At 48.2% G+C, this 12,972-nt stretch overlaps 1 protein-coding gene across 15 annotated transcripts in view; it reads left to right on the top strand.

Moving 5' to 3' along the window:
- The window catches only part of PARD3 (par-3 family cell polarity regulator), a 746,206-nt gene that overhangs the window by 129,451 nt on the left and 603,783 nt on the right, over positions 1-12,972 (top strand). For all 15 annotated transcript variants that reach the window (XM_075550306.1, XM_075550307.1, XM_075550310.1 and 12 more), the window contains exon 2: positions 850-951. In XM_075550306.1, the coding sequence (XP_075406421.1) occupies positions 850-951 (102 nt within the window). The remainder of the gene's footprint in view (positions 1-849; positions 952-12,972) is intronic.

Below are 12,972 nucleotides of genomic sequence, written 5' to 3' on the forward strand. Positions count from 1 at the left end.
AAAGGGTCGTTCGAACCCCCAAAGGGGTCGAGACCCACAGGTTGAGATGGGGCGACACAGTGGCTAAACCGATGGGGTCCGACATGGCACTGGGGGTGGGCGTGGTGCAGGACCGGGCAGTGTTTCCTCTTGCTGTTTTGGAGTCTTGGTGAGTCAGAGCCGCCTCGATGTCATACACGTGCATGTAATTTTGCCTTCACTAAAATAGGCCCAAACCACACACGTTGTCCGGAGCTCTGATTGCAACCGTATGGGCTCGGCAGCACCTTGCTTGGTCGGTATCCTCAGGTTTGTTTGTAGGGGGCTCCATAGCTTGTCACCGCTAGCCTCTACCGTGGATTTTTCAGGCACGCAGTAACACGCTGTGGAGCTTCACAAAGTTCATGGGTGAATGGCATGAAAAGATAATGGCTCTTTGAGGCCCCCTCCCCCCCAGCCCTGTGCGCCTCTTGCTAGTTTGAATATTTTTACAGGTTGCATTTGGAGGCTTCATGCTACGCAGCTTCGTATTGGAGGGTGGCAAAGCCAGGATGCTTTTTTAAATCGGTATTTCTGGTGCAGTGAGTTTTGCTGGCTCCTGCCATTGCTGTTGTGATGGAATCCTGTAAGACTCAGCTGAGCCAGAGGGAGGAGTGCATGAGTGGATCCAGAATAAAAGGAGAGGAAAATCGAACCCCAGCCATCAGGAGCAACCGGGATTTTAAATCAACTGTAGTGTATTGTGTGGGTGTGTTGGGGGCGGGTGGTGAGCTGGGTTCCCTTTATGGGTAGAAAGTGAACCCATTTGATATTGTGAATCCCCCTTTGGGGTCCTAACTTGCTGTTTGCACACTTTCTCTCCCTTTGCAGGATCCAAACTACTGGATACAGGTGCACCGCCTGGAGCATGGAGATGGAGGGATCCTAGACCTTGACGACATTCTCTGTGATGTAGCGGATGACAAAGACCGAGTGAGTGCAAGGCCTGGGAGCGCTTTTTGTGAGGCCGGGAAGCAGGTGGTGGGTCTGGGTGGCTTGTTTGGGGTGTTTTTCCTTCCGTCATACACACACGTACCTTTCACAACAGTACAAACCGCTCCCTGTAACAAGTTAGGGTTGAGAATACGTATCGTGAATTTTCATGACCTTGGACCACAGCAGGTCAGGGATAAGTTCTGCATAATGACTGTCTTGGTGACTAGGACTTGATAGTCCATTCTGGAATTTTTAAATTGCAACTTTAAAAATAGAACCACGTAGGTGCCATCTTTTCACTTGTTTTTAAAATATTCAAACACAAAGCTACCTGCTACCTGGCACTCAGGTCGTCCTCTGTGATCCCTGTCATTCCGTGTACCCCCTGCAAGGTCTTGGGGTTCCCAGCTTAGCACTGGGTCCCCACAGCTGGACTGTGTGACCTAGCTGCATTGCTAAACAATTAACAAAGGCGTCCTCAGCGGTGCGCTTGGCTTTCAGAAAAGCACTGCTTCTTCCATGGCTGCATGTACAAAGTCATTTCCAGGGGAGCCACTGATTTTGTCACCACGGGCACGGCTGCCTATAGGCACTCTGGCAAGGGCTCGAACCCGCCCCTTTGCTGGTGCTCTTTGATGGGATGAAGAGGTGGTGGGATGACTCCACATTTTAAGACCGTGGGACAGACTCCTTTGACTTGGTGTGTTGCAGTCAGCACATTCTTCATTGTCGTGACATAGGAGACGCTGGCAGAAATAATAGAGCCAATTGACCACGGTCTCTTTTGTGTGTGACTTGTGACTCGATTGCATAAGGGCTCACACTCCCATAGAAGTGGTATCGACACAGTGGCACTTAGATAATTGCCTGAGGGCCCAGCCTCATCCTACTGCTTTTCTGTGCGGGCGCATAGCACACAGGCACAAAACCAAGTAGCCAACTGCCTTGTTTTCACAGCTGGGAACTTCCAGGGGCAGATGGCCGGGCCTTCCTGTGTAAGTGCTGCAGGGAGGATTCGAACCTTTGGATTAATAGTCAAGTGTCTAACCCATTACACCACGCAGGGACTCCTTGTAATAAATAGCAAAGCAAACCCAAATCCAACCCACTGCCATCAAGTCGATTTTGACTCACAGTGACCCTCGAGGCAGTTTCTGATACTGTAAGGCTTTATGGGAGCTGAGAGCCTCATCTTTTGCCCACAGCATGGCTGGTCAGTTTGAACCACTGACCTTCTGCCTAGTAGTCCAGTGCGTAACCTACAGTGCTGCCAGTCCTTTGTGACAGGATCAATGAAAAAACAAACAAGAAAACCCTGCTGTTGAATCCGTTCTGACTCACAGTGACCCTGTAGGAGAGGGTGGAACTGCTCCTGTGGGTTTCTGAGGCTGCACATCTTTCCCCCAGGGGGCAGCTGCTGGGTTGACCTAGTAGTTTTAGAACTGCCCCTGTGGCTTTCTGAGAATGTAACTCTTTATGGGAGTAGAAAACTGCCTTTCTCCCTAGGCATGCATGGTGGTTTTGAACTGCTGACCTTGCAGTAAGAGGTACAACTCATAACTCCTATACCACCAGGGCTCCTCTTGTAACAAGACAACAAAACAAAACAAAACAAAACAGAAAAACCCAAACATCTTTGCTGACTCCAGGTCGATGCCAACTCATAGTGATGCCCTGTGAGTTCCCGAGACTGTAACTGCTTACGGGAGTAGAAAGCCTCGTCTTTTCCCCTCTAAGATGCAGGCGGTTTTGAACTGTGCACCTTGAACTTGAGTAACCTCTACACCACCAGGGCTCCTACAGGGCGGCGTGCAGCAGAGTGGTTACAGGTGGGCTCGGTTGACAGGGGCTTGCTCATGACGTTCATTCGTCCACTTGATTGTGAGGTGAGGGAGAAGAGCAGCGGGCGTCTCCTGGTCTCTGGGCCATTCCTGACAGTTAGCCTTTGTAGTGCCCGCCGCTTCTTTGGTGGCTGGGTGACAAGTGTTCATGAAATCTCGGAAAAGAAGCAAACAAACCCTCAGATCGCAGGTCCTGTGTAAACACACGGGCGTTTGATTGGCTCGTGTTTGTCGCGCGGAGCCGGCCCCGTTTAGAGGCACCGGGTGCGCACCAGCAGGGCTCTTCTTTCTCTGTTCCCGATTTCCTGCGCTCTTCGTGTTCTCACTCCCCCACTCGGCAAATCGAGAACAGGGTGACTTCTAAATCCCCTTCCTGCCATAATGCCAGAGACCGGAATTGGAGTGAGTTTCCCGTGTAGCTCAGCTCCAGAGTTTATGCTGCTACAGAGATGGATAAAGCGTGTGAACCAGCTGCCCTGTTCAGGGAGAGGAACTGATGTTGTATTGATCTTTCAATATATATATTTCTTCTCCTTTCTTCTTCCATGAAATGGAAATATTGTTGTTATTTCTCTGCCTCCCCCTCCCTTTTGGTGAAAACAGTTCAGCTCCTTTTAAAGAAAAAGTGAGTGACACATGCAGAAAATTATAAAGAAAAATCTAATTTCTCTGGAACTGTATCACTGCGGCCATCCCGGTGAGCAGTGCGCCCTGGGCATCCCATGGTGTAATTCTCATAGCAGAGGGACTTGGCTGTTGGTGATTTCCCCACTTATGTGAAGTAGCATTCTCGTTCACTTACAGCAGTGGCTCTCTACCTTCCTCATGCCGCGACCCTTTCACACAGTGACCCTTTCACACAGTTCCTCATGTTGTGGTAGCCCCCCCACCCCCCCAACATACTATTATTTTCGTTGCTACTTCATCACTGTCATTTTGCTACTGTTTTGAATCAGGCGACTCTTGTGAAAGGGTCATTCGACCCCCAAAGGGGTTGCAACCCCCAGGTTGAGAACCGATGACATAGACGAATCACAAATATATTAACCAAACATGTGCTAATAAAACTGCATAGCATTTGGCCTTATTCCTTTGTGGAGAGGGCTGCTGACGCCAAAGTCAGCAGTTCAAAACCACCAGCTGCTCTGAGAGAGAAAGATGAAGCTGTCTGCGCTGGTAAAAATTGCCTCTCTGGGAAACCCTACATTATTGGGGTCATGAAGGGTCAGAAGTGCCACAGTGGAAAGAGAATAAATTATGGAGACGAGAGTGATCTGTGTGTTGTTTTTCTTGGCCTTCCTCTGCATGCCTCCCCCACCCCCAGCAGGAACATGGAGGGCTCTTTCTCTACCTGTGCTTCCTTGTTAGTGGTGTGCAGGTTTTGGTTTACCGGCAAGTGTGTAGCTATCCTACCTTAGCCTTCGGCTTTATGCCTTTCAGGCACGGTGGATTGCCACAGGGGCTGCAGCAATGGTCTCAAACACAGCAGTTGTGAGGCTGGCCCCGGACCAGACAAGGTGTGGACCAGGGGCTGTTGCGCATACAGTCGCTTTGTAGAACCAACCTGACTGGCCCTCAGAGCAGCAGCAACAAGCACGAAAGATGCCAACCGTCTTCGAGTTCTCCCTGTAGGCTGGCTGTAGTGCATTTGTCCGGTGAGCGCGCTTCAGTGCAAAACCAGTTTCATTCGTTTGAACATGTGTGTGATTTGGGTCCTCATCGACCTTTTCACTAGTCTTTCCTTCTTTATTGTGAATGGGTCTAGCGTGCCTTTATCATTGTACTCTGGTAGATGAAGCAATTTCAAACATCTCACCCAGTAAGGCTGTTTGGGGTTCTTTCTCCTGACCGCCAGCCACCCGAGTCTGCCTGTCAGAAGCAGAAGTGTGCTTTGTGAGTCGCGATCGACAAAAAGACACTCTTTTTACTCTTCCCTGTCTTCAAAAGTATGTATCTTACAGGCCGTACATACAACGAAACCTGCTGTTTATCTTCGTTGTTTACCTGTCTATTTCAGTAGGTTTGCTTTCTTCTTCCAGTTGTGTTTCCATATTTACCCAAATTCATTGTCTCCCTTTGGATGCTGAAGGTGATTTACAGTGCAGACAGAAGTCTTTCCTTGCCGATGACATCATGTACTTCTGTTCTGGCCAAGGGTGCAGTTGTGGCTGATCTGTTTTGATGGTGATCTTTTGCAGTACCATATATACTCATGTATAAGTCGAGTTTTTCAGCACACATTTGATGCAGTTTTTGTGGTAAAAGGGTGCCTTGCCTGATATCTGGGTCGGCTTATACTAGGGTATATCCGGTATCTTCCACCACTAAAGGGGAGAGTATGTTTCTTACCTATTGTGGAGAAAGAGCTGAATGGACTTGCCTTTTTTAAATAGTTTGTGTGTTCAGGCTTAGGGGAAAGTCGGGAGGAGGGAGGGTCATGGAAACAGTTGCTGTTCCTTGTGGATGTTCATGAAGGGCCCAAGGATGCTCTTGAGGAGGGTGTGGCGACTTTCTTCAGAAGACTGGGTGGAAGAGAACCTTCACACAGTCATTGGATCATGGGCCAGGGGCAACTTCCACATGTTTGGGGAAAGCCCACAAGGAGACGTTTATTGCAAACTTAAGTATTTCTCCTCTGTTAACAGTCTCTATAAATTTATCAACAAATGTTCCTCTTGTGTGAACAGAATTGCTCCATCAGATGTCTTATTTTCATATTTATAAAATGTAAGACACTGATACAGATAGGAACTGGAAACACAGGAAATCCAGGAAGGATGATCCTTTCAGGACCAGTGGTGAGCTTGGTGATACTGGGAGGGTGGGGTAGAAAGGGGGACCCAATTATAAGGATCTACATATAACCTCCTCCCTGTGGGACGGACAACAGAAACGTGGGTGATAGGAGACATCAGACAGTGTAAGATATGACAAAATAATAATTTATACATTGTCAAGGGTTCATGAGTGAGGGAGTAGTGGGGACGGAGGGAGAAAAATGAGGAGCTGATGTCGGGGGCTTAGGTGGAGAGCAAGTGTTTTGAGAGTGATGAGGGTAAAGAACGTACAAATGTGCTTTATACAATTGATGCACGTATGGATTGTGATAAGAGTTGTATGAGCCCCCAATAAAATGATTGAAAATAATAATAAAATATAAGACAGTTTACTTTTGAGGTGCTTGTATGAGAGAACATTCAAATACAAAGCCTACTCTTCCATTTTAAAAACAATTACTGTTTTGTAGGTTCTTAAATGTTATTACTTACACGTCAATTAATATTTTACTTGGGGGGTTATTAAGTGAAATTTAAAAGTCAGTACATAGCAAGGTAATTGTTCCGTTATATCCTGCTTGCTTGTAGAGAGAGGGAGAGAGAGAGAGCTTAGGTATATTTATATATAGGGTGGTAACAGGTTTTCTGTGCGAGCCATTGACAGTACCGTTAGGCTGCGAGTACGCATTGCCTGCGCTATTTGTAGATACTAGTGCAGAACATGTGCGCTACTTTGTATCTGGGGTGGATAGTACTTAAGTGAGTTAATTTGGTGACGTTAAAATGAAGCATCTTGTATATTAATAAACTCAGGCCCATGAATGAATGGATTATGGTTTATGTCACACCCAAAGCTAACAGCTTATCAAAGACTCACATCTGATTTTAATTTCTCTACAGACGCTCTCCTCATTTAATACAAGACCACGCCTGTGCCTGGTGAGAGAGCATTTTAAGATTTAAATTCCTTTGTTGTCAGCGGTGGTCAGACACGGAGTGAAGTATTGCAATGTGGGGTCAGTGCTTTTCACAATGTCCACGTGGGTGGGAATGTGGGTGACGGCAAGTTCCCAGACTGCCCCCCTTTTTTAACTTCGGGAAAAAAAAGCCAACCTCTTGTTCAGACTTGCCTCATATATAGAGCATGTGCTACCGTTTGTTTTTTAAAAGATTTTCCCACTAACTGGGGACCAAAGTTTCATAGCAAGGTGTCTTGGTGTAGTAGATATCTTCCTCTGTTTTTTTTTTAAATATAGGAGCTCTTAAAGCCAACTTTATATTGTGCTAAGACAGAAAAGACCCACTAGAACATTAATGTATGAGGATCCATTTTGTATGTTATTGTTAAGAATAATAATTTATTGATGATTGGTGGTGGTATACGATTTTCCAGCAAACACACGAAGCCAGGTCTGGTAGAGAGAAATAAATGGATACATAGATAGATATGATGTCAGCCTAAACCTCCCCCAAATTCCTCTGAAGGGCGGGCAGGCCATTTGAGTGGTCCCAGCCCTGAAGCCCCTTTGGGGCCTTGTGTTGTGTGCACACGGGCCACCGTAAATCTGCATTGACTCAACAGGAGCCAGCAGCGTCCATCCTGGGGGGCTTTGAGTAGTCCACAGCACCGTGGAGTTAAAGGTTCGAGCTGCACCGTGGGGTCTTTGAGGTGGTGAGTCTTTACCAAAGCAGGCTGCTCATCGTTCTCCTGCTGAGTGCCTGGGGGATTAGCAGCTTTATGCTCCACACCCCCCTCTTTACACACACACACACACACACACACACACACACACACACACACACACACACACACACACTGCAACCAAATCACATAACTGAACATTTTTGCAGTTCTGTGTGGCAATTGGAACAAGGTATAGCAAGCAGCCGTGGGGGGTTGGCGTGGGCTGGAGCTCAGGCTAGCCTTTAGAAGCGAGACCCAGATACCTGGGAAATGATGACAATGCAGCTGGATATTGGGGGCTCAAGGGGAGCTACAGCCTGACTCCAGTATAAATGTGTAAGAAGGCAGGTTTCAATAGCATACAGAAGAAGGTCTAGTTTGAGTGGGCTTAATTACGCACACTGGAAAACAGTGTGTAGAGGTAGCCGTCACGCCGTCTCTTCGGAGGTGTGCAGTGTGGGATGAACCGGGGATTGTTTCGGAACCTCTTCTTAATATCTTCAGAACCCAACTTCTGCCTCGTGCCACGATGAAGGGAGCAGCTCTGGACAATTAGGCTGTCTGAAAGCATAAGCTCATACAGAATCATCTCTTTAAACTTCAGTCTGAATTGGCATGTGGCAGGGATGAGTTTGATAACCTGGAATTGAAATAATTTCTATTAATAGGCCTCGTTAAAGAGATGGCTTGATGAAGTTCCTGCTCAGTGGATTTATCTTAGACCGCACAGGAGAAAACTTTGACACGAAATGCCAGCAGGGCAGGTTGGCTAATTCATTCACAGTGATGACCCCCACTATGTGCAAATGTTCAGTGGGAACAGGTTTCCCCTGAGCTGGTGAAGGTGTGGTAGGTGGGTTGGCTGGGCAGCCATGTGTGCTTGGGGTGCCGGTGGTGGGTTGATTTTCTGGGAGGACAGAGGGGATGGGGGACTGGCCTGCCGCATGAGCAGGTCGAGTGTGAGCTCTAGGAGTTGGGGACAGCCTGCACAGCATCCCTGCACTCCCACCTCCCAGGGGAAGTCATTCCAGCATTACATTTCTCGGGTCCCACAGCAAGGAGATACTGGGAGGGTTGTTATGTGGCTCTTGGGGGTGGGGGTGGGGAGCGGTTGCTCCCTGTACTTTCTGCGTATTCTTTTGTGACCCTATAAGCGCTGGGAGTCCTCTGTGGGAGGACCTGGAGCCACATGCCCTTTGAATCATGGCTCCACCACTTCTTTTTTAAAATTTATGTACCCACGTTACTACTGAGCCTCTGTGAAACTGGCAGGGTGGTCAGATCTGACCGCCTTTGGCTACTACGCGAGGGAGGAGAAGCGAACTCCACACCGGCCCAACACCAATTGCCATAAGACATAGGTCGGGCAGTCTTCTGTCTGTCTGACACCAGCCTTCATCTTGCAGTACGGTTCTTCTCTGTTGCGACCAATCATCGATTGCAGTGGCCACTCAGAGCTCACAGACAGCACCCGCAATGACGAGGGTTTATTAAGGACGCTAACAGGTTCCTGTAAGCCAGTCTCTGGCCCACAGCTTCCAAGTTCCTCTGTGGCCTTCAGCCCCTCAGACACATGGTCCTCTGACATGGTTCTCTGGCCTGTGCCTCCATGGGCCAGGAAGCCTGCCTGCTGCTTCCCCTCACTGTCTCAGGGCACAGCCTCTCTGCTCTGTTTTTTAAAATGACACCTTCTCATTCCTCTGGGTTTCAGGATGATCACACATAACACCCACTCTTGATTTTTGGTTGGGTTGTGTAAAGAAGCTTGTTTGACTTGTAAAACATTTAGATTTTAACGATAGTCCATTTCATCCTATTTCTCTGTCTACCTGTTAAAGATGCCAAGCACTGAGTCAGATATATATGTGTATGTATGTGTGTACACACACACACACTGATAGTGACTCGATAGGACAGGGGAGAACTGCCCCTGCAGTGCTTATGGAGTAGCAGGCTCTGTCTCCCTCCTCGTGTCATGTCTAATGGCACCACAGATGCTGTTTTCTTCCGGCCCACTCCTCTCCCAAACCCAAACCCACTGCCATTGGTTGAGTCAGGCTCAGTACCTCTCGGCAGGGTTCCTAAGGCTGTACATCTTTATGGGAACGTACAGCCTCACCTTTCTTAGACTGGCATGTGGTTGGAACCACGAACCTGTGGCCGACAGCCCAGTGCTTATACCACAGCGCCACCAGGGCACTTTCTCTCTTGGACAAACTAGATTGGGTGCATGTGTTGCTAGTTTTGCAAATTCATTCCGTTCTTCAATTCATGCCATCCTCCCACATCCATTCATCCTCCCACATTCACTCAGTCTTTAATGTTTCGGTGAGATGGCTGGAGGGGCTGAGGGTGTCCTGGCCAGTAGGAGCCCTCAATGGTGTGGGAAAAGCCGGTGATAAAGGAAGTCAAACTGGAGATTCGATAGAAATGGAGGGGATGTGGTGGACAAGGGCGGGGACGGTTCCCCTCAGGAGGAAGCAGGTGGGCTGGACTCTGCTGGGCAATAAAGATCCAGTTGTGGGAAGAACTGGGATCAGAACATTGGAGGCAGGCATAACAGATAGCAACCAGGAGTTAGAACCTAAAGCTTGAGGCGTTTGAGGGTCAAAAGGGAATTAGGGAGGTTGGAATGCAGTGAGCAACCTGGTGTGGGGCAAAGGCAGGTGAGCAACCTGGTGTGGGGCAAAGGCAGGTGAGCAACCTGGTGTGGGGCAAAGGCAGGGTTTGGATCAGGTAGGGTATTAAGGACTGTATTAAGGAATTTTGAAAGTCGGCATTTTGGGATGAAAAGGCATTAGGTTGTGAAACTGGGGAAGGATGTAATTGGACTTATGTGCTTACACGTTGGCTTTAGTTGCTTTGAGAAGAATAAGCTAGGAGGAAAGACTGGTGAGACAATTACAGGCTGGTTACATGGTACTTACATACTAGGCTGCTAACCACAGAGTCAGTAGTTCTAAACCACTACATACTCCATGGGAGAAAGATGAGGCTTTCTACTCCCTTAAAGAGTTTACAGGCTCAGAAACTCAGGGGACCAGTCCTCCTCTCTCCTACAGGGTTGCTACGAGTCAGAATTGACTCGATGGCAGTGAGCTTGGTGTGTGGAAGAGACGAAGGTAGTTGAGACTAGTGTGGAGGTGGTGGAAAATGGAGTTAGGGTCTGGTTAGGAGTGAGACTTTCAGACTTTGAGGAATGAGGGCAAAGGAGGAATGAAGGATTGCTTTTAGGGTTTAGACATGACAATTTTGAGGGTGCCTAGAGATTTTATTTGCCATGATATTAAAAGACAGAGGACTGGGGGCAGTTAAATCTTTTGCTTGGGACACTCAGATTATTTAAAAATCTATATTACCTATCCGGGTAGAGATGCTAAGTAGGTCATTGGACATATAAGTTTGAAACTAGGGAGTGGTTGGAGTTGGAGGTATGAATTTGGGAGTCCGTGCCACGCTGAATGGATAGCATCTAAAGGCACACTGTCCATAGCATTTCCAAGTGGTAAAACTTTGCATTCGTTCTAACCTAATGACCTTTATGGTTCTTCCAATAGTGACACCCTTTACTTAATATCCGCCCTTGACTGTGATGAAACATACTAATAAGTGTTTATTGGTAATAAGGTAACAAATATGGAAGCAGAACTGTTTAAAATGCTCCCACATTAAAACATTTGAGTGTCTGTAACTTGCTACTTAGATTTTAAAGAGAAAACTGTACTTGAAAGGCTATGAAAAGGCAGTGGAGAGAGAATTAGTCTTAGCTGTGGGGCCGGAGTGTTGGTACTCTAAAACATTTACATGGACACACTCAGTAGCCACCAAAACCCACCATCAAAGCTGCCTCTGGGTTTTCAACACTGTAACTCTTTACAGCCATGGAAAGCCTCGCCTTTGTTCAGTGGAGCAGCTGGTGACTTCAAACCAGTGGCCTTGTGGTTAGCAACCCAATGTGAAACCCACTAAGCCACCAGGACTCCCACCTCAGAATCCATAGAGAACTTAAAACTGAGGCCCATTTGCTGCTGGATGGCAAGCCCTTGACTGCTACTCAGGAGAGGCTTATGTAACACAACAAGGACCCTGGCAGAAACTCAGATGTAATCCTGGGAGGACAGAATTACAGACTTCTGTGGCCTCTTTCTCTCATCTGCACCCATGGTCTCTTACTTGACCGATTGTCTTAACATCATCAGTAAGAGACACCTGCTTTCCTGGGGACGGCTCCATGACTCTGCTTTTGGGAACTTTGTTATTCGCAGTCATGGGTCGTGTCCGCAGAACCATCTGTCAGTGCCTTGATCAGAGGCTTCCGTCTTGCTATGTGGCTGGACAGGTTCAGCGGGGCTTCCTGACCCAGCAGACTCAGAAGGAAGCCCTGGGAGCTGACCTCCGAAGACCAACCAACAGAAACCCGATGGGTCACGGTGGCTCCATCCCACTGTGCCTGGGTCAGCTGGAGTCAGAGGTGCTTCGGTGACAAGGAGCCACAAAAACCTTATTGGCAGCGCTTTCATTTTTTCATGCTATCTCTTCACCTGTCTCAGGTTTCTCTGCCCTGAGATACATTTGAGGAAAGATGCTGGGTCCCACTGCCACATCCATGATGCGTGTCAGTCTCTTCTGGATTTTTCCTGTGCTGTACGCCACAGTGGGTCCTTCCTATTTCACACTCCCTGGGAGAACAGACTTCAAAAAGCTTAGGAGAAGCAGGAGCTGGGGTTTGAAAAAGCTAGCTGCCAGTCTCCCTGCTGTCCATGGTGGCAAAGAATGAGTTAAGGAGATGTCTTGTCTTTGAACCTGCTGTCTGTACTCACACCCTGCTGACTCCCCAGTGTGTGGCTACGCCCTGTTTAACTCTCACCAGTGATTCTGGTCCTGTTTGACCGGAGAAGGTTGCTTTCAGTTGATGCAACAGAGCCTGTACCTGGCCCTCCGAGGTGAACCTGAACGAGCTGTCGGGTGCGGACGCCCGGGCCAGCCTCGGACGCTGATGAGGAGGACTGTCCCTGCCCGATAGCTCCCACTGCCATCCTTTCCGGAGCATTGAGGGGGAGGCCAAAAGAAAGAGCACAGCAAATCCCAGGTCCCCTGGGTGTGTTTTGAAGACTTACTTGTTTTGGGGGAGATTTTTATTGTGTTGTGTATTTTGGAAACCTGCTCTTTCTGGGGCTTTGCCTGTCTAATGGATGGAGATGGCAGGCAGGCTCAAGAGGAATCCTGCAAAGAGGTATTACTCTTTTTCTGGGACTTGTCGGAAGGATTCCGTAAAGGCGCTGAGGTGCTCACGGTCCCTGAACCTCAGAAGAGCCGCCGTGGAGATCAGCAAAAGGCAGGTTGGTACCGAAATGTCTGACTTCCCCAAATCTCCTCTGATATTCGGACTAACTCCTCCCTGGCAGTTCTTCCTGGATGCTCTTCCAAAAAAAGTTTCCTGACAAATAGGAACATCCTCTTGTGGCTTCATGACAGCCTGTTGCTATTTGCGGTGCCATTCACGTGTATTTGTGGAGGTTTGCGGTCTGCTTACGGGTGTTTGTGGAGGTGGACCGGGCTGGATTGCACCTTGTCACAGAAATGACACACAAATGACACCCGGCAGCATCACAAGATTCTGACAGCCAGTTTGCTGAAACCTGGTGTTCGTGAAGACCCGTGTGTTACTCTGACGTCTCACCAGGACGGCTGGTTGACATTTCAGACAGATGTCTAA

This window comes from Tenrec ecaudatus, chromosome 5 (genome assembly GCF_050624435.1).
Source record: "Tenrec ecaudatus isolate mTenEca1 chromosome 5, mTenEca1.hap1, whole genome shotgun sequence".
In the NCBI taxonomy this organism is placed as follows: Eukaryota; Metazoa; Chordata; class Mammalia; order Afrosoricida; family Tenrecidae; genus Tenrec; species Tenrec ecaudatus.